The 22,497-nt window shown below is 41.6% G+C and overlaps 1 protein-coding gene across 2 annotated transcripts in view; it reads left to right on the plus strand.

Annotated features, from left to right (window-relative positions):
- Positions 1-22,497, plus strand: part of MIB1 (MIB E3 ubiquitin protein ligase 1) — a 125,615-nt gene that overhangs the window by 42,874 nt on the left and 60,244 nt on the right. For both annotated transcript variants that reach the window (XM_073679146.1, XM_073679147.1), the window contains exons 7-12: positions 6,095-6,278; positions 7,641-7,785; positions 9,653-9,786; positions 10,068-10,175; positions 13,789-13,986; positions 17,717-17,868. In XM_073679146.1, coding sequence (XP_073535247.1) covers positions 6,095-6,278; positions 7,641-7,785; positions 9,653-9,786; positions 10,068-10,175; positions 13,789-13,986; positions 17,717-17,868 — 921 coding nt within the window. The remainder of the gene's footprint in view (positions 1-6,094; positions 6,279-7,640; positions 7,786-9,652; positions 9,787-10,067; positions 10,176-13,788; positions 13,987-17,716; positions 17,869-22,497) is intronic.

Here is a 22,497-nt window from a genome sequence, read left to right on the forward strand (position 1 = left end):
TTAAAGATTTTTCTGTATTTTCATGACTATGAAAATTGTACATTCACACTGAAGGCATCAAAACTCTGAATTAACACATGTGGAATTATATATTTAACAAAAAAGTGTGAAACAACTGAAAATATGTCTTATATTCTAGGTTCTTCATAGTAGCCATCTTTTTCCTTTGATGACTGCTTTGCACACTCTTGGCATTCTCTTGATGAGCTTCAAGAGGTAGTCACCGGAAATGGTCTTCCAACAATCTTGAAGGAGTTCCCAGAGATGCTTAGCTCTTGTTGGCCCTTTTGCCTTCACGCTGCGGTCCAGCTCACCCCAAACCATCTCGATTGGGTTCAGGTCTCATAACTGTGGAGGCCAGGTCATCTGGCGTAGCACCCCATCACTCTCCTTGGTCAAATAGCCCTTACACAGCCTGGAGGTGTGTTTGGGGTCATTGTCCTGTTGAAAAATAAATGATGGTCCAACTAAACGCAAACAGGATGGAATAGCATGCCGCTGCAAGATGCTGTGGTAGCCATGCTGGTTCAGTATGCCTTCAGTTTTGAATAAATCCCCAACAGTGTCACCAGCAAAGCACCCTCACACCATCACACCTCCTCCTCCATGCTTCACGGTGGGAACCAGGCATGTAGAGTCCATCTGTTCACCTTTTCTGCGTCGTACAAAGACACGGTGGTTGGAACCAAAGATCTCAAATTTGGACTCATCAGACCAAAGCACAGATTTCCACTGGTCTAATGTCCATTACTTGTGTTCTTTAGCCCAAACAAGTCTCTTTTGCTTGTTGCCTGTCCTTAGCAGTGGTTTCCTAGCAGCTATTTTACCATGAAGGCCTGCTGCACAAAGTCTCCTCTTAACAGTTGTTGTAGAGATGTGTCTGCTGCTAGAACTCTGTGTGGCATTGACCTGGTCTCTAATCTGAGCTGCTGTTAACCTGCGATTTCTGAGGCTGGTCACTCGGATAAACTTATCCTTAGAAGCAGAGGTGACTCTTGGTCTTCCTTTCCTGGGGCGGTCCTCATGTGAGCCAGTTTCTTTGTAGAGCTTGATGGTTTTTGCAACTGCACTTGGGGACACTTTGAAAGTTTTCGCACTGACTGACCTTCATTTCTTAACCCTGCTGTTGTCTTCGGTCAAAAACGACCGATTTTGAACTTTAATATTTTTTTAAAATATGCTAGATGCGATTCTGAAACTTGCGGTTGATTGACTATTCCTCATTTGAGGGGTTCTTACTATGCGTATTGTTATGTATATTTTTTTATGTTTACATTTTGCTCCACAATTTTTTATACACTTGTACTCTTCGGTCAAAAATGACCGATAGCCTTTTATAGTGATCTCCAGACATTTTATGAGTAAAATAAAGGAGCTATAATCTCATTTTGGACTATATATTACATCTACTACAATTTATCAATTTATTTCCTATGAACTCTGCTCACCTCATGCACGTCACTGACAGCGTGGGAAAATTCCCAGCGCTCAGCGCTTGAGCAGGAGAATTCTCCCACGCTGGGATGGCATTGAGATGACAGGCTGGATCGCAGCTGAGCGCTGCCATCCAGCTTGTCATCCTTCAGAGACACTGCAGAGCGCAGGCATGCTTGCGCTCTGCAGTGTCTCTGAAGGATGACAAGCTGGATGGGAGCGCTCAGCTGTGATCCAGCCTGTCATCTCAATGCCATCCCAGCGTGGGAGAATTATCCTTCTGAAGCGCTGAGAATTTTCCCACGCTGTCAGTGACGTGCATGAGGTGAGCCGAGTTCATTGGACATGAGCTCACCTCATGCACGTCACTGACAGCGTGGGAAAATTCTCCTGCACTCACCGCATGCGCAGGAGAATTTTCCAATGCTGTCAGTGGCGTGCATGAGGTGAGCTGAGTTCATTGAACATGAACTCGGCTCATCTGGATGCCGTCACAGCCAGACACTGAGGAGCGCAAGCATGCCTGCGCTTCTCAGTGTCTGCCTCATGACAAGCTGGATGGCAGCGTTCTGCTGCGGTCCAGGCTGTCATGGGAACCATGGAAAGGTAAGGATGATGTTGCTTTATTATTTTACTTTTATTGCAGGAGATCGTTGGCTTCAGCTGGAATGGGCGTGATGGTAAGTATGGTTTAATTTAGAACAATAAAGAATTGTGTCTTTATTTCAATTAAAGGACTTTATTCTGGGTGTTTGTGTTTTTTTTGTAACTTTGACTATGGGGTTAGTAATGGGGGTGTCTTATAGACGCCTCTCCATTACTAACCTGGGCTTGATGTCAGCTGGCATTATAAGCTGACATCAACCCCAACCCTATTACCCCACTGCCACCGCTACAGGGCAGTGGGAAGAGCGAGGCTAAGTGCCAGAATTGGCACATCCTATGGATGCGCCATTTCTGGGGCGGCTGACGGCTGGTGTTTCTAGCCTGGGAGGGGGCCAATATTCATGGCACCCTTCCTGGGCTATTAATATCATCCCCCAGCTGTCTGCCTAGCCTTTGCTAACTATTAAAATAGGGGGGACCCCACGTCATTTTTTTGGGGTCCCCCATTTTAATAACTAGTAAAGGCTAGGTATTCAGCTGGGGGCTGATATTAGTAGCCTGGGAAGCTCCGTGGGTATTACCCCCTTCCCAGGCTTCAAACATCTGCCCCAGCCGTCTGCTTAACCACTGCTAGAGACTAAAATTACGGGGAACCCCACGTCAATTTTTTTTTTTAATAAATCCTTTATTTTAACACTAAATGAGAAGTACAGTAATCAACAATATCACTGTACTTCTTATAAATGTGACTGACATATTTCTATCTATCTAATCTATGTGTGATGCTCTATTCTGTTATAAATTGTCGGGTACCGATGCTGAATTGCCGGCCGACTTTTTTTAAAGAGAGTGTCTTCTGAGCAGTTTGTCAGCTTTTGGACACCTTTGAAGGTGTTTTCTATGTGTTTTTGTTTGCCTGCCATTGGTTTTAACGGTGTTCGAAGGTGTTCTAAGGTGTTCGACGAACAGTTCCTCGAACATCCCGGTGTTCGACGAACCGAACCAGACACGAACACTATGGGGGTGGCTCAACACTACTTCTGTCCAACATCAAGCAATCACAAATCAAATGTGATATGTTACCGATGTGGAAACAATTTATGCAAAAGACATGTCAATTATACCTGTGACAATTGCAAACAGTAAATTTTGCACCGTGTGACTTATTTATCATTTTACAAAAAAAAAAACTGAACAGTTAATTTTTTTATTTATTTATTTTTGTTGGAAAATAATATAATTACATTTAGTTTATTGTTATTAGTTATAGTTTACAGTTGGATGAATAATTATTTTTGTATGTGCAAATATGCAATATGCATAAATATTCCAATAAAGCCATGTTAATTGTTTTGACACAAAAAAAAATAAAAAGTAAGTTTTTCTTTCCATTTTTTATTTGTTTATAAACAACCAGGTTCACATACAATATAATACTGCAAAAATTATTCAATTAAAACACTTAAATTATCTAAAAATCAAGACTTTATTAGGTCCGGTCAAAAATGACCGGAAGATAACAAGTGTATAGTGGTAACAAGGAGAATAGCAGGGTTAAAGTAATGATGGCCACTCGTTTTTCTTTACTTAGCTGCTTTTTTCTTGCCATAGTCCTACTGAATAGACTGTTAGAATTTGTATTATCAGCTGTGTATCCACTAGACTTCTGCACAACACAAGTGGTGGTCCCAACCCCATTTATAAGGCAAGAAATCCCACTTATTAAACCTGACAGGGCACACCTGTGAAGTGAAAACCATTTCCGGTGACTACCTCTTGAAGCTCATCAAGAGAATGCCAAGAGTGTGCAAAGCAGTCATCAAAGCAAAAGGTGTTACTTTGAAGAATCTAGAATATAAGACATATTTTCAGTTGTTTCACACTTTTTTGTTAAGATATATAATTCCACATGTGTTAATTCATAGTTTTGATGCATCCAGTGTGAATGTACAATTTTCATAGTAATGAAAATACAGAAAAATCTTTAAATGAGAATGTGTCCAAACTTTTGGTCTGTACTGTATATATCTAATATATAGAATTGTCTTATCCCGTCTGGCTCTCCTTCTGTCCAGGAAATCCCGCGTCGCTGATTGGTCCGGCCGCGGCCAATCAGCGACGCGGGATTTCAGAAAAAAGGTGGCGGCTGTTATGTGCTGTGAGTGGTAGGGGGCATGTAGAGCAGTGAATATTCATTTACCTTAATAGAGCGCACACAGTACACGCAGCGTGGCTCCTGCAGCGGCTCAGCTGTCATGTATGCCCGCCAACAAAGACCATGAATATTCACTACAACCCACTCCCATGGGCTTGGGGAGTAGTGAATATTCATTCTCTTTAATTTTCGGGCACATGAGACCGCCAGCCGCTGCGGGTACAGTGTGCGTGCTATTAAGGTGAGTGAATGGTCACTGCTCCCCACGTCCATAGACCCGGCGTGGGGAGCTGTGACTATTCCGACACAGCATCTCACAGTGTGAGGGAGCATGACAGTGACGCCATGCGCAGCTTACAGCAAGATCAGTGTCGGCAGCAGAGCAGGACACAGCGCTGGAGCAGAGAGGAGGTGAGTATAATTGTTTTTTTGTGTGCAGTGTGATGGGGATCAGGGGGTGTCAAGCATATCAGGAAGAGGGATGAGGGGTGCCATACATACCAGGAAGAGGGATGAGTGGGACCATATATACCAGGATGAGGGATGAAGGGTGCCATGCATACTAGGATGAGGGGTGCCTTGCATACCAGGATGGGGGATTGGGGTGCCATGCATACCAGGGTGGGGAATTGGGATACCATGCATACCAGGATTGGGGATATTAACAGCATTGAGGGACATTACCCCTATAACAGTGTCAGCAGCAGACCCCCTCTCCCTTAACAGGGCATCATGACCACATTTTTTGTTTACATTTTTTTTTTCTCCTCTAAAACCTAGGTGCGTCTTTATAGTCCAGTGTGTCTTATAGTCCGAAAAATACGGTAATACTTTGTACTAAAGCCTTTGTGGTGATGACAGCTTCAAGACGCCTCCTGTATGGAGAAACTAGTCTCATGCATTGCTCAGGTGTGATTTTGGCCTATTCTTCCACACAAACACTTCAAATCCTGGAGGTTCCGTGGGCTCCTTCTCTGAACGCTGAGCTTTATTTCCTTCTATAAATTTTCTATTAAATTCAGGTCAGGTGATTGGCTGGGCCATTCTAGCAGCTTTATTTTCTTTCTCAGAAACCAGTTGAGAATTTTCTTGGCTTTGTGTTTTGGATCATTGTCTTGCTGAAATGTTCACCCTCATTTCATCTTCATCATCCTAATAATTCTTTTTACTCCTTTGTCTGAAATCTTGCGGGGAACACCTGGTGGCTGGTTTATAGTGAAATGATGTTCTTTCCACTTCCGGATTATGACCCCAACAGTGCTCACTGTAACCTTTGGAAATTTAGAAATTGTTCTGTAAACAATACCATAAGTGTGTTTTGCAACAATAAGGTTGCGAAGGTCTTTAGACAGCTTACTGGTTTAACCCATCATGAGATGTTTCTTGTGCGACACCTTGGTAATGAGACATCTTTTTCTAGGCCATCAGTTGGACCAGCTGATATTATTTTTCACTAAGTGGCAGGATTGCTTTCTAATTACTGATAGATTCAGCTGGTGTCATGACTTTTCATTGCTTTTTGCACCTCTTTCTTCATGTGTTCAATAGATTTTCACTGTCATTTCTCATTATTGCACATAACTTAATTTATGGACATCTATGGTGTGATTTCTTTGCCTGTTTGGATTGGATGGGTTGTTACCGACATCTATTGAGAATTTCATGTCAATAGCAGCTATTAAAATATATTTAATTAGAAAATTGGTGACATGTTCATTACTTATTACTTATTTCACCCACTGTAGATGTTTATAAATGCAAGACAAGCCAATATATTGTCTGCAAAAATGCTCTTCTGATATATAATATGCTTGTATGTGTTGTATTTTTATGGTTCCTGATGTAATGGAGAGCAGAGTGCTGGTAAATTCTAATCTACGATTTCTAATTCATACCTAGATGGACCTTTAATCCCGCTGTTCTGACCAAAGCCAATGTCGTCCGAAGTGGAGATGCTGCACAAGGGGCTGAAGGAGGAGCCTCACAGTTTCAAGTTGGCGATCTTGTACAGATATGTTATGATCTAGAGAGAATAAAACTACTACAAAGAGGGCATGGAGAATGGGCAGAGGCCATGCTTCCAGTAAGTAGTCTTGTTTGCCTGTTTTTATTGCATTTTTATCAATAATGTTTTACTAGGGTAGAAAAGGGAGGTAATAAATCTATTGTGTCTCTCTGCAGTGTTATATACACACACAGCTCTTCTACATGCACATATGTACATATTCACACAGACGCACGCGTGCACTATACATTACCACATCCTGCAGTTCCTGATCGGTACCTGTACAGAGGCTGCAAGCAGAAGAGCATTTGCAGGACCTTGCACTTGGTTAAAGGGGTATTCCCATCTCCAAGACCCTATCCCAATATGTAGTAGGTGTAATGATATTAGCAAATACCTCCAATTAGAAATGTAGTATAGCTTTGGGATTTGCTATGTTTTCTTTCCTCATGTTCAGGCATTGCAGGATCTTGGGTATCCATGGTTATGAAAACTATCAACTAGCTCACTGTCACTATATCAGTGGTTCTAACCATGGATACCTAAGGTCCTGCAAGGCCGGCAGAAAAGCTGTACTACATTTCTTCCTCCTCCTTCCTCCCTCCTCTTCCTCTGCACCGATCACATAGATTAGTGCAGAGCAGGAGGAGAGCGAGCAGTTCTCTCTGCAATCAGCAAGGACGTTGTGTCCGTGCTCTCCTCCATCACAGGAAGCTGCCTCCGGACACACACACTTTAACAAGAGTTTTTCATGTTAAAAATGCGTCTAATAGTCTGAAAAATATAGTATATTTGTACATTTTTGTTTTAATAAAGTTGAATTGAGTTGGATTATGAAAAGTATTAGAATTTGGCCAAAGCAATGTATATAATCTCTTAGAGTGTTACCAAAACAAGTCAGTGATATCTAAGCCTGCATTTTAAAGGGTGTCTCTACTCTTAAAAAAAAAACAAACAAAAAAAAACAACCCAATATTCTCATTTTTCAAATATCTGGTCTTCCTGACATCGCTAAAGATGTTGTGGTGTAAGGTCGACCGCTCACCTTTAAGTGGTTGCTATTTCAAATTTTGACAAGCCATACCAAACCAAATATTATATTATTTTAATATAGTTCATGTATTCTTTTCATACATGAAGGATGTATAAATGTATTTAATGTAAATAATGGCACACTGAGCTTTGCTTATAGAAATAGCAATGTGAAGTTTGCTTGTTTTTCGTGTGTACGCTGAAATATCATTATTATGTGCTCCTGTACTTCAAAAATAAAAAAAAAGGTGACAAAACAGGTGATATAATGAGAAATTGGAGTTAGTCTCTTCAACTGATAGGATAGTTACATTTTATGTGAAATAAATGTTTTAATCAGTGTGAATGATTGTTACTTTTCCTCCTTACTTGATATTTAATTCCATTTTATGCTTTTGCATTTTCAAGACTTTGGGTAAAGTTGGAAGAGTTCAGCAGATTTATTCAGACAGTGACTTGAAAGTGGAAGTTTGTGGAACGTCGTGGACATACAACCCAACTGCTGTGTCCAAGGTGGCATCTGTAGGATCAGCAATAAGCAGTGCAACTGGAGGTAGTCCCAGCATTTCACTCCTTTTTTCTTTTTCTACTGGTTGTTACTGTGCCCCAGTTCTTCAAAGTCAGATGACTGTGGTGAATAGCCATTTACTTTAGGTGGCTAAAGCTGCTGAATGCTTATTTGTCTGGCTGCTGACTTTCCCATATATATGCAGCTCTGATTTACGGAGTTAACTGTCTTCGGATACCTTCTTATCCAGTTCTGGAACTAAGGACTGGACTTTTTAAAATCTAAACTCCCTGATTTGTGTCTGCCAGTGGAAGACTACAAGAGACCCTGAGGCTGCTCGCATACACAGCTAGCCCTAATTTGTGAGATTTGTCCACTATTTTCTCATTTATTGTGTCTAATAATCACAGATTGTTATTTTTTTTTACTCATTTTTATCGCCTTTCTGACATTGGATGTTTTGGTGCATTAAATGTCCTGGGGTGTGGGGAGAGGAGCGTGCTGATCCAGACCTCCCATTCATTCTTGATTGCATTCTGCCAATATGTTGCTATACTATGTTTTTCAAAACCTTGTTTTTATTTTTTAGTCTCCTTGAAGGATTTGAACCTGCGATTATCTGATTACTTGTTCTGTATACTGCAATTTAACAGCATTGCAGTATATAGAGAAAAATCACGGTCTTCTATGAAGCTCAGTCACTGGCAGACACGGGGGGACCTCACAGGTGTTCCGCCGTGGCAGACACGAGGTGGGCCTCACAGGTGTTCCGCCGTGGCAGACACGAGGTGGGCTTCACAGGTGTTCTGCCGTGGCAGACACGGGGGGGCTCACAGGTGTTCCACCGTGGCAGACACGGGGGGGGGGGCCTCACAGGTGTTCCGCCGTGGCAGACACGGGGGGGCTCACAGGTGTTCCACCGTGGCAGACACGGGGGCGGGGGCTCAGGTGTTCCGCCGTGGCAGACACGGGGGGGGGGGGGGGGCTCACAGGTGTTCCGCCACAGCAGACACGGGGGGGCCTCACAGGTGTTCCGCCGTGGCAGACACGAGGGGGCCTCACAGGTGTTCCGTCGTGGCAGACACAGGGAGGGGGGGGCCCTCACAGGTGTTCTGCCGTGGCGGGAGTGTAGTACATGTCTGTGGCCACTATCAGGAGACGGAGCAGCTGTGCAATTGAGCATTTCTGCCCATCACCGCCGACACCAGCTGATCGGCAGGGTTGTCATCAATGATAAAGTAGTGGACAACCTCTTTAAGAAGCAGTTTTAAGCATCATATGTACCCCAAAATGGTATGAATGAAAATATAATCTCACCACTTTAGCAACAGAAGAATGAAAATGTTACAGGTCTCAGAAAATTGCAAACACAAAGCAATTTATTTTTCTTTTTACCATTTAAGAAAAAAACAAAAAAAACTTTACTAGTGTGTTATCAATGTAATCGTTTTGACCTGTAGAATCATATTGCCAGGTGAAATTTTTTTAGGCTGTAACTTTGTCAGTTATATGTAAACTATTGAGTACAGATTAGCTTCTGTAATGTGTCCCATACACATCACACAGCCGTGTGATATTTCTGCTCTCCTGTCTATAAGTATCGCATGTTAATAAGCGGCAGCATGAAGGACATCATATAGCCATACTGTGCAGTGTAGCCTTGCACCCAGCACTTTGGGAGAGGTAAACCCCTACTAGAAAGCTGCAGCATGAACTGTCTGTGTTCTTAAGACTTAAGGATTAAAGAGTAACTTTGCTGAAACTATTTATCTTTAGTCCATTAGTTGTAAACCACTGAAATCAGTGTGTCTGCCATTACTTCATGCTGTCTTCAGCAGAAGCAGCATATCGTTGGTGACTGGTTCCCTAAAAGTGATGACCTATGACTTTTGGCAATCTTTTGTATCCATAGAGAGACTGTCACAACTTTTAAAGAAACTGTTTGAAACCCAAGAATCTGGAGATCTTAATGAGGAGCTAGTGAAGGCGGCTGCAAATGGTGATGTTGCTAAAGTAGAAGACTTGCTGAAGAGGCCAGATGTTGATGTAAGGACTCTCATTACGTTAATAGATCTGATTTGTATCATAGAAGTTTAGTTGCCCCTGGTAAAAGAATTATCGTGATCTTATCTGTTGTAAATACAATACATAGTTTTCTGCAAATGTTTAAAACAAGGTTTTTTTTTTAACTTTTTTTTATAACTTTGACATAGTATTAAATACTTCACGTTAACATTTTAGTACATAGGCGTACCCAACCTCTTGGTTAGATATTTCTGTCGGTGATGAGTATGTAACTATTTATTTAGTATTATTCTTATTTTTAGGTGAATGGACAGTGTGCTGGACACACAGCTATGCAAGCCGCCAGTCAGAATGGACATGTGGACATTTTGAAGCTACTTCTGAAGCACAGTGTAGATGTGGAAGCTGAGGTAAGGCATTAGAACATTATTATTATTAATCTGATCTTGAAATACAATTTCTAAAAGTAAAAATCAGATTTATTTAGTCTGATGGTTGGTGATACAATGGTTATAAATGACAAGTTATGCATACCACCTTCCCTCCTCAGGATGTAATAGGGAGGAGGTGTGTGTATGGAGTGGAGACAGTTTCATACAGGTCAGGTGCTGACTGTGTTATACAGCTGACACCTGCCTTTATCAGCAGCAATTAAAGGTAGCTCTGATCACCACTGTTTAACCACTGAAATTATGCTGTCAGTCTCTGAAGGCAAATTTTAGGCTAGGGTCACAAAACAGTATTTTCTCTCATCTGAGAACAAAAAATTAAGTGAATGCTGATTTAAAATTTTTTTTTAAAAAGAAATAGTTAAAAAATAAATAAACATAAGTTTGGATCACCTTCCTTTTACCAATCCAGAAATAAAGCATATTCGCTAGCTCTACATCTGTAAAAGTCTGGTTTAATAAAATCTAAAACGTTTTAACCCATAAATGTCATAAAAAAAAAAAAAATCATGTTTTGATTGCCATCACTTTCCCAAACATGCAATACAAAGTATGTACCCCAAAGTGGTACCAATGAAAACTACAGTTTGGCACGCAAAAAACAAACCCTCGTACATCTCCACCAAAACAAAAACATAAAAATTGTGGATCTCGGAAAATGGCGACATAAGACGATTTTTATTTATTTTTTTGCAAGCTCAGAATTGTTTTAAGCCAGTAATGTAATAATAATAAACTATGTACGTTTAGTATCGCTGTAATTGTGCTAACCTGAACACTCATTCTTTCCTAGTTTTCAGTACATTATATGGTAAAATGAGTGACATCATTCAAAACTAAAACTTGTCCCTCAAAAAAGCCCTCATGCAGCTATTTCGACAGAAAAATAAATGTTAAAACACTTGGAAGAAGGGAAAGAAAAAGCAAAAATGACAATTGGCTGCATCATTTAAAGGGTTAATTTTTCTTTTTAAAGCTATATTGTGACAATTTGATCACCCCCCCCTGCCACCTGTTCTTTAACATGCTGCCTGCAGAATCCACTGTGTTTTCGGTACTTGACTGCTTCCGTCAGTCCTTTAGATCATGGATGCAGCAGTTTCTCCTTTGGGAACATAACTCCATTTTCCATAGCCCTGTTCTCTGGATCATGCGGTCCCTGCAGAGGGACCCATAGCGATTTGCAGCCTATTACCTATCCTGTTGGTAGGTGATACCTTTTTATGGAGGTGGGACCACCCCTTTAAAGCATTATTACCATCTTTAAAAGTTATCATCCATTTATAAGTTAGATGGTAGCTTGCTGATTGGTCGGGGGTCCTACTGATGCAGTAACTCCTATCGATCCTTAGAATGAATCAACCCATTCATTCTCTATGGGACTGCTGTAAAATGCTGGGTGCTGTACTCTGCTATCTTCACAGTCACAAAGAGAATGAATGGTGGTGTGCTGCTCATGTCCCACTACCACTTCATTCAGACTGGGCTCTGCAGAGTCTTGTTCTTGGGATTGGTGAAGATCCCAGCGGTCAAACCTCCACTGATTGGCAAGTTATCACCTATTGTATTGAAAGGTGATAACTTAAAATGGAAATAACCCTTTAAGCTTGTACAGTACAGACCAAAAGTTTGGACACCTCATTTAAAGATTTTTCTGTATTTTCATGACTTTGAAAATTGTACATTCACACTGAAGGCATCAAAACTATGAATTAACACATGTGGAATTATATACTAAACAAAAAAGTGTAAAACAACTGAAAATATGTCTTATATTCTAGGTTCTTCAAAGTAGCCACCTTTTGCTTTGATGACTGCTTTGTACACTCTTGGCATTCTCTTGATGAGCTTCAAGAGGTAGTCACCGGAAATGGTTTTCACTTCACAGGTGTGCCCTGTCAGGTTTAATAAGTGGGATTTCTTGCCTTATAAATGGGGTTGGGACCATCAGTTGTATTGTGCAGAAGTCAGGTGGATACACAGCTGATAGTCCTACTGAATAGACTGTTAGAATTTGTATTATGGCAAGAAAAAAGCAGCTAAGTAAAGAAAAACGAGCGGCCATCATTACTTTAAGAAATGAAGGTCAGTCAGTCTGAAAAATTGGGCAAACTTTGAAAGTGTCCCCAAGTGCAGTTGCAAAAACCATCAAGCGCTACAAAGAAACTGGCTCACATGAGGACCGCCCCAGGAAAGGAAGACCAAGAGTCACCTCTGCTTCTGAGGATAAGTTTATCCGAGTCACCAGCCTCAGAAATCGCAGGTTAACAGCAGCTCAGATTAGAGACCAGGTCAATGCCACACCGAGTTCTAGCAGCAGACACATCTCTTCAACAACTGTTAAGAGGAGACTTTGTGCAGCAGGCCTTCATGGTAAAATAGCTGCTAGGAAACCACTGCTAAGGACAGGCAACAAGCAGAAGAGACTTGTTTGGGCTAAAGAACACAAGGAATGGACATTAGACCAGTGGAAATCTGTGCTTTGGTCTGATGAGTCCAAATTTCAGATCTTTGGTTCCAACCACCGTGTCTTTGTGCGACACAGAAAAGGTGAACGGATGGACTCTACATGCCTGGTTGCCACCGTGAAGCATGGAGGAGGAGGTGTGATGGTGTGGGGGTGCTTTGCTGGTGACACTGTTGGGGATTTATTCAAAATTGAAGGCATACTGAACCAGCATGGCTACCACAGCATCTTGCAGCGGCATGCTATTCCATCCGGTTTGCGTTTAGTTGGACCATCATTTATTTTTCAACAGGACAATGACCCCAAACACACCTCCAGGCTGTGTAAGGGCTATTTGACAAAGAAGGAGAGTAATGGGGTGCTACGCCAGATGACCTGGCCTCCACAGTCACCAGACCTGAACCCAATCGAGATGGTTTGGGGTGAGCTGGACCGCAGAGTGAAGGCAAAAGGGCCAACAAGTGCTAAGCATCTCTGGGAACTCCTTCAAGATTGTTGGAAAACCATTTCCGGTGACTACCTCTTGAAGCTCATCAAGAGAATGCAAATATTGTGCAAAGCAGTCATCAAAGCAAAAGGGGGCTACTTTGAAGAACCTAGAATATAAGACATATTTTCAGTTGTTTCACACTTTTTTGTTACGTTTATAATTCCACATGCGTTATTTCATAGTTTTGATGCCTTCAGTGTGAAGTACAATTTTCATGGTCATCTTTAAATGAGAAGGTGTGTCCAAACTTTTGGTCTGTACTGTATATGACGTGAACAAAAGACAGCTGAGCAGTGTATCTTGGCATTCTCAATGTGTTATGAAGCCCTGTGTTATGGCAAGAGGACACTTGTATGGAGGAAAGGCATGCTGTAAAAAAATAAAAAACATACAAAAAAAAAAAAAAGCAACGGGTATGTCACTAGTGACATCAGATTAGTTGTAGCACTAAGCGATGAGTGGTGGCGAGTAATTTTTTGGCCAAGATAATATAATTTTCCCCTTACAAAGCCATAGATGTAATTGATAAAAAGTGTGCAGCCAACACAGAGAAGCTTCTTTCATATAATTGTATACTGGACGTGACCCTGTGAACTGATATGATATTGATTTTGTAGGATAAAGATGGAGATCGGGCAGTCCATCATGCGGCCTTTGGTGATGAAGGTGCTGTGATCGAGGTGTTACATAGAGGAGGTGCAGATTTAAATGCTCGGAATAAACGCAGACAGACACCACTGCATATTGCTGTGAACAAAGGCCACTTACAGGTCGTAAAAACACTTTTGGATTTTGGTTGCCATCCAAGCCTCCAGGTAAATTATTTCTTGGCACATTATGCCAAGTAGTTGTTGGCCAGATAATTATACAAATATTTGACATTTGCAGAATTTATGGATTTTGTTACTTCAATAATTTAATTTGTGTGATGAAAATACGGAGCCAACCATAGGTATATCAGCAACATCTGAACCAACAACATCTGCCATGTGCCATTCATAATGCCAATTTTAATTTTTAGGTTTTGATATTTTCCACTTTTAAAGCGCACCTGTCAGCAGGATTGTGCTCAGTAAACTACATACACTGTCAGGTAGGCAACATTACACTGATTAATATGATACCTTAGTTGATGAAAACCGTCCTGTGGTTCTTGTGTAAACTTTAATTTCAGTTTGGAGATAATGATATGCGCCTTCTCTGGGGTGGCCTGTTGGGGGCGCTCTATCTTGTGCTCTGCATACATATTCATCTGTTTGCTCACTGATCGTTCACTGACCTGCCTCCTATTTTACCTAGCCCCGCACTACTAGATGCATTATGTAAAATAGGAGGCAGGTCAGTGAAAGATGAGTGAGGTGACATAAGAGCATACAGATGAATATGTAAGCGGAGCGCCTCTGTCGTTTACTAGGCCTTTATGACGTGACATGAAGCCCAGGATGCAGGGCAGAGGATTGCTGCCACAGATGATCAACTTGGATGATGGACTAGGGTAGTTCAAATCCTTTTTCTCATCTGTAGGGAATACTTATTTTAATATTACGGTTTTACTATGCTGGGCTGTTTAAAAAATAAGATAGTAGATGACCTCTTTAACTGTTCAGCTCAGCATGTTTCACCTTAAAAAAAAAAAAAAAATAAAACTAACTACAGACAAAAGCTGTTTTGACAATATGGTAACTAAATACCCTTGTAAAATCACTATGAAAAGGTCTATGCAATCTTTATGCTTATAAAAGCTTAGAAAGCTTGAAAATACAGGGGAAATAAAACGGCACACCAGCAATATTTTAAGACTGCATAGAGTTTTACTTGATGTGACATTTCTGGGTCATATGCCATTCTTTTCCCCCTATAATATGGTATCTCTAATGCAGTCTACATTTCCCATTATCTCTTCGGCTTTGCAGGGGGGACATCATACTGCACTTACTCTGCTCTGAGTCTTATCAGCAAGTGATAGATAAGTTATATAGAACTTCTGTCCCTTCACACATTCTGTGTATGCTATATGATGCAGCTTCAGCCTGTCTCCTGCTTGTGATAGGTTTATTCCTGTCAGTCCTGATGATTATACTAATCATTGTTTGAACTCGCCTTCTTGTCACAGTACTAAGGCAAAATTAATACCCTAAAGGGGTTGTCCACTTCAGGAAAGGTTGTTTGCACATGCCACTGAGCTCAGTGACTGGCTAGACACGAGCTGTTGACATGTCACCGCTGCAGCCAAAACACCGGGACTGGAGCAGTGTAGGGGAACGTGGGCTGGACCCACAGAGGGAGAGCTCCTGTAGAGTTTATTTTAGGTACTTTACAGAGTTTGGGGCTCACTTTCCTAAAAGCAGACAACTTCTTTAAAAGGCCTGTGGAGGGGGATGTTCAGAGGGACAAGGAGGGTGGAGTAAGGTAGAAAGGATGAAACAAGTGGCACAGCTAGAATATTGCTGGTGTCACTATTATATCTATAATGAGATAGCTGGAGCATTGCTTTACATACATTAGAAAGGTGCCGAGATTTTCATCTAACAGGGGAGCAGATATACGCCTTCAGTTATACTAAAGCTGCACTTACACATTCATGTCTAGATTTACATTCATGGAAAACAGACTGTTTTCTTCTATGTCATCCATTTTCTATCTGTGTTTCATCAGTTTTTCCTCATCTGTCTTGAAAAAACGACAGAACTTTTTTTTATCCATTGATTCTTGAAGTGAACCTGTCAGCTGATACATGCTGCCCAAACCGCAGCTATTAAAATTATGTTTTTCTCTTAAACGCTGCAACTTTTTAAAGACAGACATACCTGGCTGGGATACTACTGCCAGTGCTGATACTTGCTGCACACGGTGTGGGCACCCTGTATCAGCTGTCAGGTTCCCTTTAACAATGGATCAGTGAAAATCAGACAAAACACAGATTGAACACTGAAGTACAACGTACATTTTATATGGGTCCACAAAGACTTTAATGGCTGAGTCTGATCCGCAGAATAGATTACACTGGTATACAGTGCTTTTGATTCCAACGATGTCTGAACTGTTTTACATTAAGTTTATGGTGCTGATTAAGAATATGACTTCGGTTTTGCCAGATTGGCTCTAGTTTCTGAGATATTTAATAGTTAATTATTACAGTAGAATTCTGGCTTCAGAAAGTGGCTTTTATAGCATTGTAAGCCTACAAATTGAAATAAAAATTAGTTATATGAGATATTTCATTACTTAAGACACTGTTAAAGAGTCAAAAGACCAAAAGCTATTGCATTTATTATCACACACAAGTCGCATTGGGAGAATATATTATTTTCATGTATGAATTATCTCAAAAACTAGAACCAATTCAGCAAAAGTAATGGGATTTTGAATTCAAGACCCTCAAAATACCCTAAATCCCTTAAAAAAAAAAACCTTGGCACCTGAAAAAAATTTTTTGGGGAGACGTGTTCTAGATGAGAATAGGACATGCTCCGTGTCTCACTGATCTGTTTTTAAAGCTGATGTGTGTTTGGATCAATGAAACTCAATGGGTCAGTGGACTATCCAAGAAAAAACCACAGCACACACAAGAGTACAACAGATGTGTGAATGCAGCGTAAGTTTTTGTTTTTTACTTGTCTGTGTTTTATTGTCTATAGATACATCATTATGATGTCTGGTCTAAAGCCGGCCATACACATTAGCTGGCTGTTGGCTGATCATTTGGCCGGCATCCATCATGGTCGGCTATCAGAATAAACAGGAGCGCTTGTTTTACCTGTGTTTATCTCTGGGAAAACAAAGCGATTCGGATATGCGTGGTCGACATCTTCTCAGTGATCCGTTGTTGGGGCCACCGTACACGTTACACTGTCTGACAAACCCGTTGATGTCGCCATCGTCCACCGACATTAGTCTGTGTATGGGGAGGGGGGATGGGGTAAGGGTGCGTTCACAATGGCATTTCTGCGGCAGAAATGCAGCAGTGAAATCTTCAGAATTAAAATGCTGTGGATAAACTTGGCATCGCGCTGCACTAGCAACTGCAACATAAATTGTCATGTTGTGGATCTCAAATTTGCGGCACTTGTCAATTTAGGCTGCAGATTTTTTCGGTTTCCATGAGATTTCCTAAAACTCATACGTGGCGCGGTGACTGTAAAATGCAGAGGATTTTTCATCTGTTGAATCTGCTGTTTTTTCCCCGTGGACGGATCCCCTCGGGATTAGAAGTGCAGATTTTCCAGTTGCGTTCTGACTTATAGACAGCACAACCTTAGGATAGATCCCGTGTACCTCAATAGTCATGAACTCTTGGTTTGTATCGCCTGCATACACACTGAAAAGTCTCAATATTCACAATATGGCTATCATGTATTCTGACATGTACAGAACAGAGAGGTGCCAGTGTTATAGTATTTATTTTTTCCGATCCGTTTTGCATTGATCACTGGACAGTTTTATATTTCTTTTCAATGTCACAAATAGACACTTCAGATACCAGACATTTGTATGAATAGTTGAAGTAGTAGTCCAGCTCATAAAATTGTGTTATTTGGTTTATAGGACTCAGAAGGTGATACTCCCCTGCATGACGCCATCAGCAAAAAGCGGGATGATATTTTGGCTGTGTTGTTAGAAGCCGCAGCCGATGTCACCATTACAAATAACAATGGATTTAATGCCCTTCATCACGCCGCGCTGAGAGGAAATCCCAGGTAACGTCCAGACAATATTCTTTTCATAGAATTTGATGCATCTAATGCATTGTAATGTCTGTAGTGCTGATATCACTGGCTGTGGTTTCAGGGGCTGAGAAGAGCAGGGATAGATTTATAAATAATAATCATCTTTTTATTTATATAGCGCCAACATATTCCGCAGCGCTTTACAATTCAGACAATTTACAGACATTTTCGGCCCTGTCCCCATTGGGGCTCACAATCTACATTTCCTATCAGTATGTCTTTGGAGTGTGGGAGGAAACCGGAGAACCCGGAGGAAACCCACACAAACACGGGGAGAACATACAAACTCCTTGCAGATGTTGTCCTTGGTGGGATAAATCGTTTTTGATTGCAAAATTAACTTGAACTATTGTCATTTACTTGTTCTTTTTGTGTTGTAACATAGTGTAAAATGCAATGGAGGAGACTTAATAGGAGTGTGAATTACTTTCAGTCCAATTTAAAATTGAGAGAAAAAAATGCCACAAACAAATTTAAATGGCTCGTCCCAGAGATGTCATGTATAGCCTGCTATTATAAATGCAGTCACTGATTTCTATGGCATAAAATGCGGGAAGTTTTTGGTCCCATTGTGAATCACCTGCAGGATAAAATGGTGGCAGGATATACAGTGTTTAGTGTATTTTATCACAGGTCGCTGATCATTCTAGGAGGATGTGAGCCCGATATTGGTGCAGGGTACCACGCTGCTCCTATTATCTACTATTACAGATATGTATATTTACATTGCTGCAACGTGAGGTATATCTGCACCAACAGGGGCATCTAGATTGGCAACACGAGGTTCATGTGTTTTATTTACTTTGGCCTTTGCAAAAATGTTTTTTTTTTTTTAATGTTATGTATGGTTATGTTCCCTCATATTGGATACATTGGATCTACATGGTAGTCTGTAAACTTAGGCTAAAATCCCCACTATGAGCTTTTGGTGAGTTTGTGATGTTGCAGATTTTCTTTAGCATTTCTGCACCTATTATATAAATCAGGTTACTTGTGTTTTTTCATTGTGCTTTTGATTGCGTTCTTATGTGCATTTTTATTGGGTTTTGATGCTGCGTCTTTGTCTCTTGTTAGTGTGTCATGCTTTAACCCTTCCACGACATTCGCCGTACGTGTACAGTGCATGGCTTGTCTCCCGCTTTGGTGTGGGCTCCGGCGATGAGCCCCCGCCTTTCTGGGGGCATGACAGCTGATCTGATCAGCTCACCTGTCTTGTGCCCCTAACACTTGCTGGTGGAATCGCGATCCACCCACAGCTGTTAACATGTTAAATGAATCTGTCAGTCTCTGACAGCGGCATTTAACATGGCTGCGGCAGAAGGGCGTCACTAGTCCCGCCCATCGGCTCCCGTGTCTCATTACTGTGGGTCGCCAATGCGTTGGCATGCAACCCGTGGTCTGCAGGAGACCCCTGCGGTTGTCTTTGCTGGGAGACTATGAGCACCGCCCAGCGGTTGGCGCTCATAGCAAGTGAACACTTCTGCTACACACAGGCGATCTAATGATCGCAGCTTCTAGTTTCCCATGGAGACTATTGAAGCATAGAAAAAGTAAAAAAAAATAGTTTTTAAAAATATTAAAATAATAAAAAAAATATATAAAAGTTTAAATCACCCCCCTTTTGTCCCATTCAAAATAAAACAATAAAAAAAAATCAAATATACACATATTTGGTATCACAGCTTTCAGAATCACCCGATCTATCAAAATATGAAAAGAATTAATCCGATCGATAAATAGTGTAATGAGAGAAAAGAATCAAAACTCTAGATTTACGGATTTTTAGTCGCCGCAACCTTGCAGCAATTGCAATAACGGGTGATCAAAATATCGTATCTAGTCCAAAATGATATCAATAAAAAAGTCAGCTCAGCGCGCAAAAAATTAGCCCTCACCCGGCCCCAAATGGAGACGCTACGGGTATCAGAAAATGGTGACTTTTTTTTTTTTTTTTTTTAAAACAAACTTTGGATTTCTCCGCACTTAAAATTTTTTCCCCATATTTCAGTACATGGTATGGTAGAACTAATGGTGTCGTTCAAAAGTACAACTCGTCCCACAAGAAACTAGCCCAAGACATATTGAACAAAAAATAAAAAAGTTATGGCTCTGGGAACAAGGGGAGCAAAAAACGAAAGCGCAAAAACGGAAAAAGGCCGCAGCGTGAAGGGGTTACATATAACTGCCTTGTTTTTGATACTTCCTGGTATTTGTCTTTGCCAAAACTTTAGTGAAAGTCATGTGCAAATTACACTTGTTTTTAATCTGTGGATTTTTTGCATCTTATGCAATTCTATGGGGAAAATCTGCACATAAAACTCAGCGTATCTGTAAGAAAATGGACATACCGTATATTCCGGCGTATAAGACGACTTTTGAAGACTGAAAAATCTTCTGTCTAGTCTGGGGTCGTCTTATACGCCGGTAATGCTTTTGAACTTTCAGAAATTGACATGCGGGGATACTCTGGGGGTGTTAATAAGCTGCCGTGGCCGTATCCCTGCCATGTCGGAGTTAATATAAGGTGGAGGGAGTTAAAATACGGCGGCGGTAGGTCCAGACAGTCAGCGCTTCTTTGCTGAAACGGACACATCGCTGCGTATTCCCAGCTCCGGACACAGCGCAGGGCTTCTGTGCCGACAGCTTTCACTTGTCACAGAAGCGCTGCGCTGTGTCCGGAGCAGGGAAGTTCGCATCGCTTCTGTGACAATATATAAAAAGCCGGCAATTCAGCAGCGGCATAAGCCGGCACCCGACAATTTAGAATAGAAAGAATAGAGCTTCACACATAGATTAGATAGATAGAAACATGTCAGTCACATATATATGAAGTACAGTGACAGTATTGCTTACTGTACTTGTCATTTAGTGTAAAGGATTTATTAAAACAAATAATAGTGTTTTCATGCACCGTCTCTTTAAAAAAGCCGGCCGGCAATTCAGCAGCGGTACCCGACAATTTATAACAGACAGAATAGAGCTTCACACATAGATTAGATAGATAGAAACATGTCAGTCACATATATATGAAGTACAGGGACAGTGCTGGTTACTGTACTTGTCATCTATTGTTAAAATAACGGATTTATTAAAAAAAAAATTGGCGTGGGGTTCCCCTTAATTTTAGTCTCTAGCGGAGGTTAAGCAGACGGCTGGGGCAGATGTTTGAAGCCTGGGAAGGGGGTAATACCCACGGAGCTTCCCAGGCTACTAATATCAGCCCCCAGCTGAATACCTAGCCTTTACTAGCTATTAAAATGGGGGATCCCAAAAAAATGACGTGGGGTCCCCCCTATTTTAATAGCTAGCAAAGGCTAGGCAGACAGCTGGGGGCTGATATTAATAGCCCAGGAAGGGTGCCATGAATATTGGCCCCCTCCCAGGCTAGAAACACCAGCCGTCAGCCGCCCCAGAAATGGCGCATTCATAGGATGCGCCAATTCTGGCACTTAGCCTCGCTCTTCCCACTGCCCTGTAGCGGTGGCAGTGGGGTAATAGGGCTGGGGTTGATGTCAGCTTATAATGCCAGCTGACATCAAGCCCAGGTTAGTAATGGAGAGGCGTCTATAAGACACCCCCATTACTAACCCCATAGTCAAAGTTACAAAAAAACACAAACACCCAGAATAAAGTCCTTTAATTGAAATAAAGACACAAATCTTTATTGTTCTAAATTAAACCATACTTACCATCACGCCCATTCCAGCTGAAGCCAACGATCTCCTGTAATAAAAATAAAATAATAAAGCAACCTCATCCTTACCTTTCCATGGTTCCCAGGACGGGTCCAGCTCTGCTACATCGAGATGACAGGCTGGACCGCAGCAGAACGCCGCCATCCAGCCTGTCATCCCGCAGACACTGAGAAGCGCAGGCATGCTTGCGCTCCTCAGTGTCTGACTGTGACGGCATCCAGATGAGCCGACAATGAACTCAGCTCACCTCCTGGACGTCCGTCACTGACAGCGTGGGAAACTTCTACTGCGCATGCGGGGAGCAGGAGAATTTTCCCACGCTGTCAGTGACGTGCATGAGGTGAGCCGAGTTCATTGGACATGATCTCGGCTCATCTGGATGCCGTCACAGTCAGACACTGAGGAGCACAAGCATGCCTGCGCTTCTCAGTGTCTGCCGCATGGCAAGCTGAACGGCAGCGTTCTGCTGCGGTGCAGCCTGTCATGTGAATGTAGCAGAGTTGGACCGGTCCTGGGAACCATGGAGAGGTAAGGATGAGGTTGCTTTATTATTTTTCTTTTATTGCAGGAGATCGTTGGCTTCAGCTGGAATGGGCGTGATGGTAAGTATGGTTTAATTTAGAACATTAAAAAATTGTGTCTTTATTTCAATTAAAGGACTTTATTCTGGGTGTTGTGTTTTTTTTAATTACTTTACTAGAAATTCATGGTGGTCATGTCTAATATTGGCGTGACCCCATGAATTTCGGGCTTAGGGCCAGCTGATAATGCCAAGCTGGCCCTAACCCCTTTATTACCCAGTGAGCCACCGCACCAGGGCCCTGGATGAGTTGGGTACAGCGCCAGAAGATGGCGCTTCTATGAACGCGCCATTTTCCGGGGTGGCTGCGGACTGCAATTTGCA

The sequence above is a fragment of the Phyllobates terribilis genome, unplaced genomic scaffold (assembly GCF_046119375.1).
Source record: "Phyllobates terribilis strain yellow unplaced genomic scaffold, ASM4611937v1 Scaffold_4__5_contigs__length_816908805, whole genome shotgun sequence".
NCBI lineage: Eukaryota > Metazoa > Chordata > Amphibia > Anura > Dendrobatidae > Phyllobates > Phyllobates terribilis.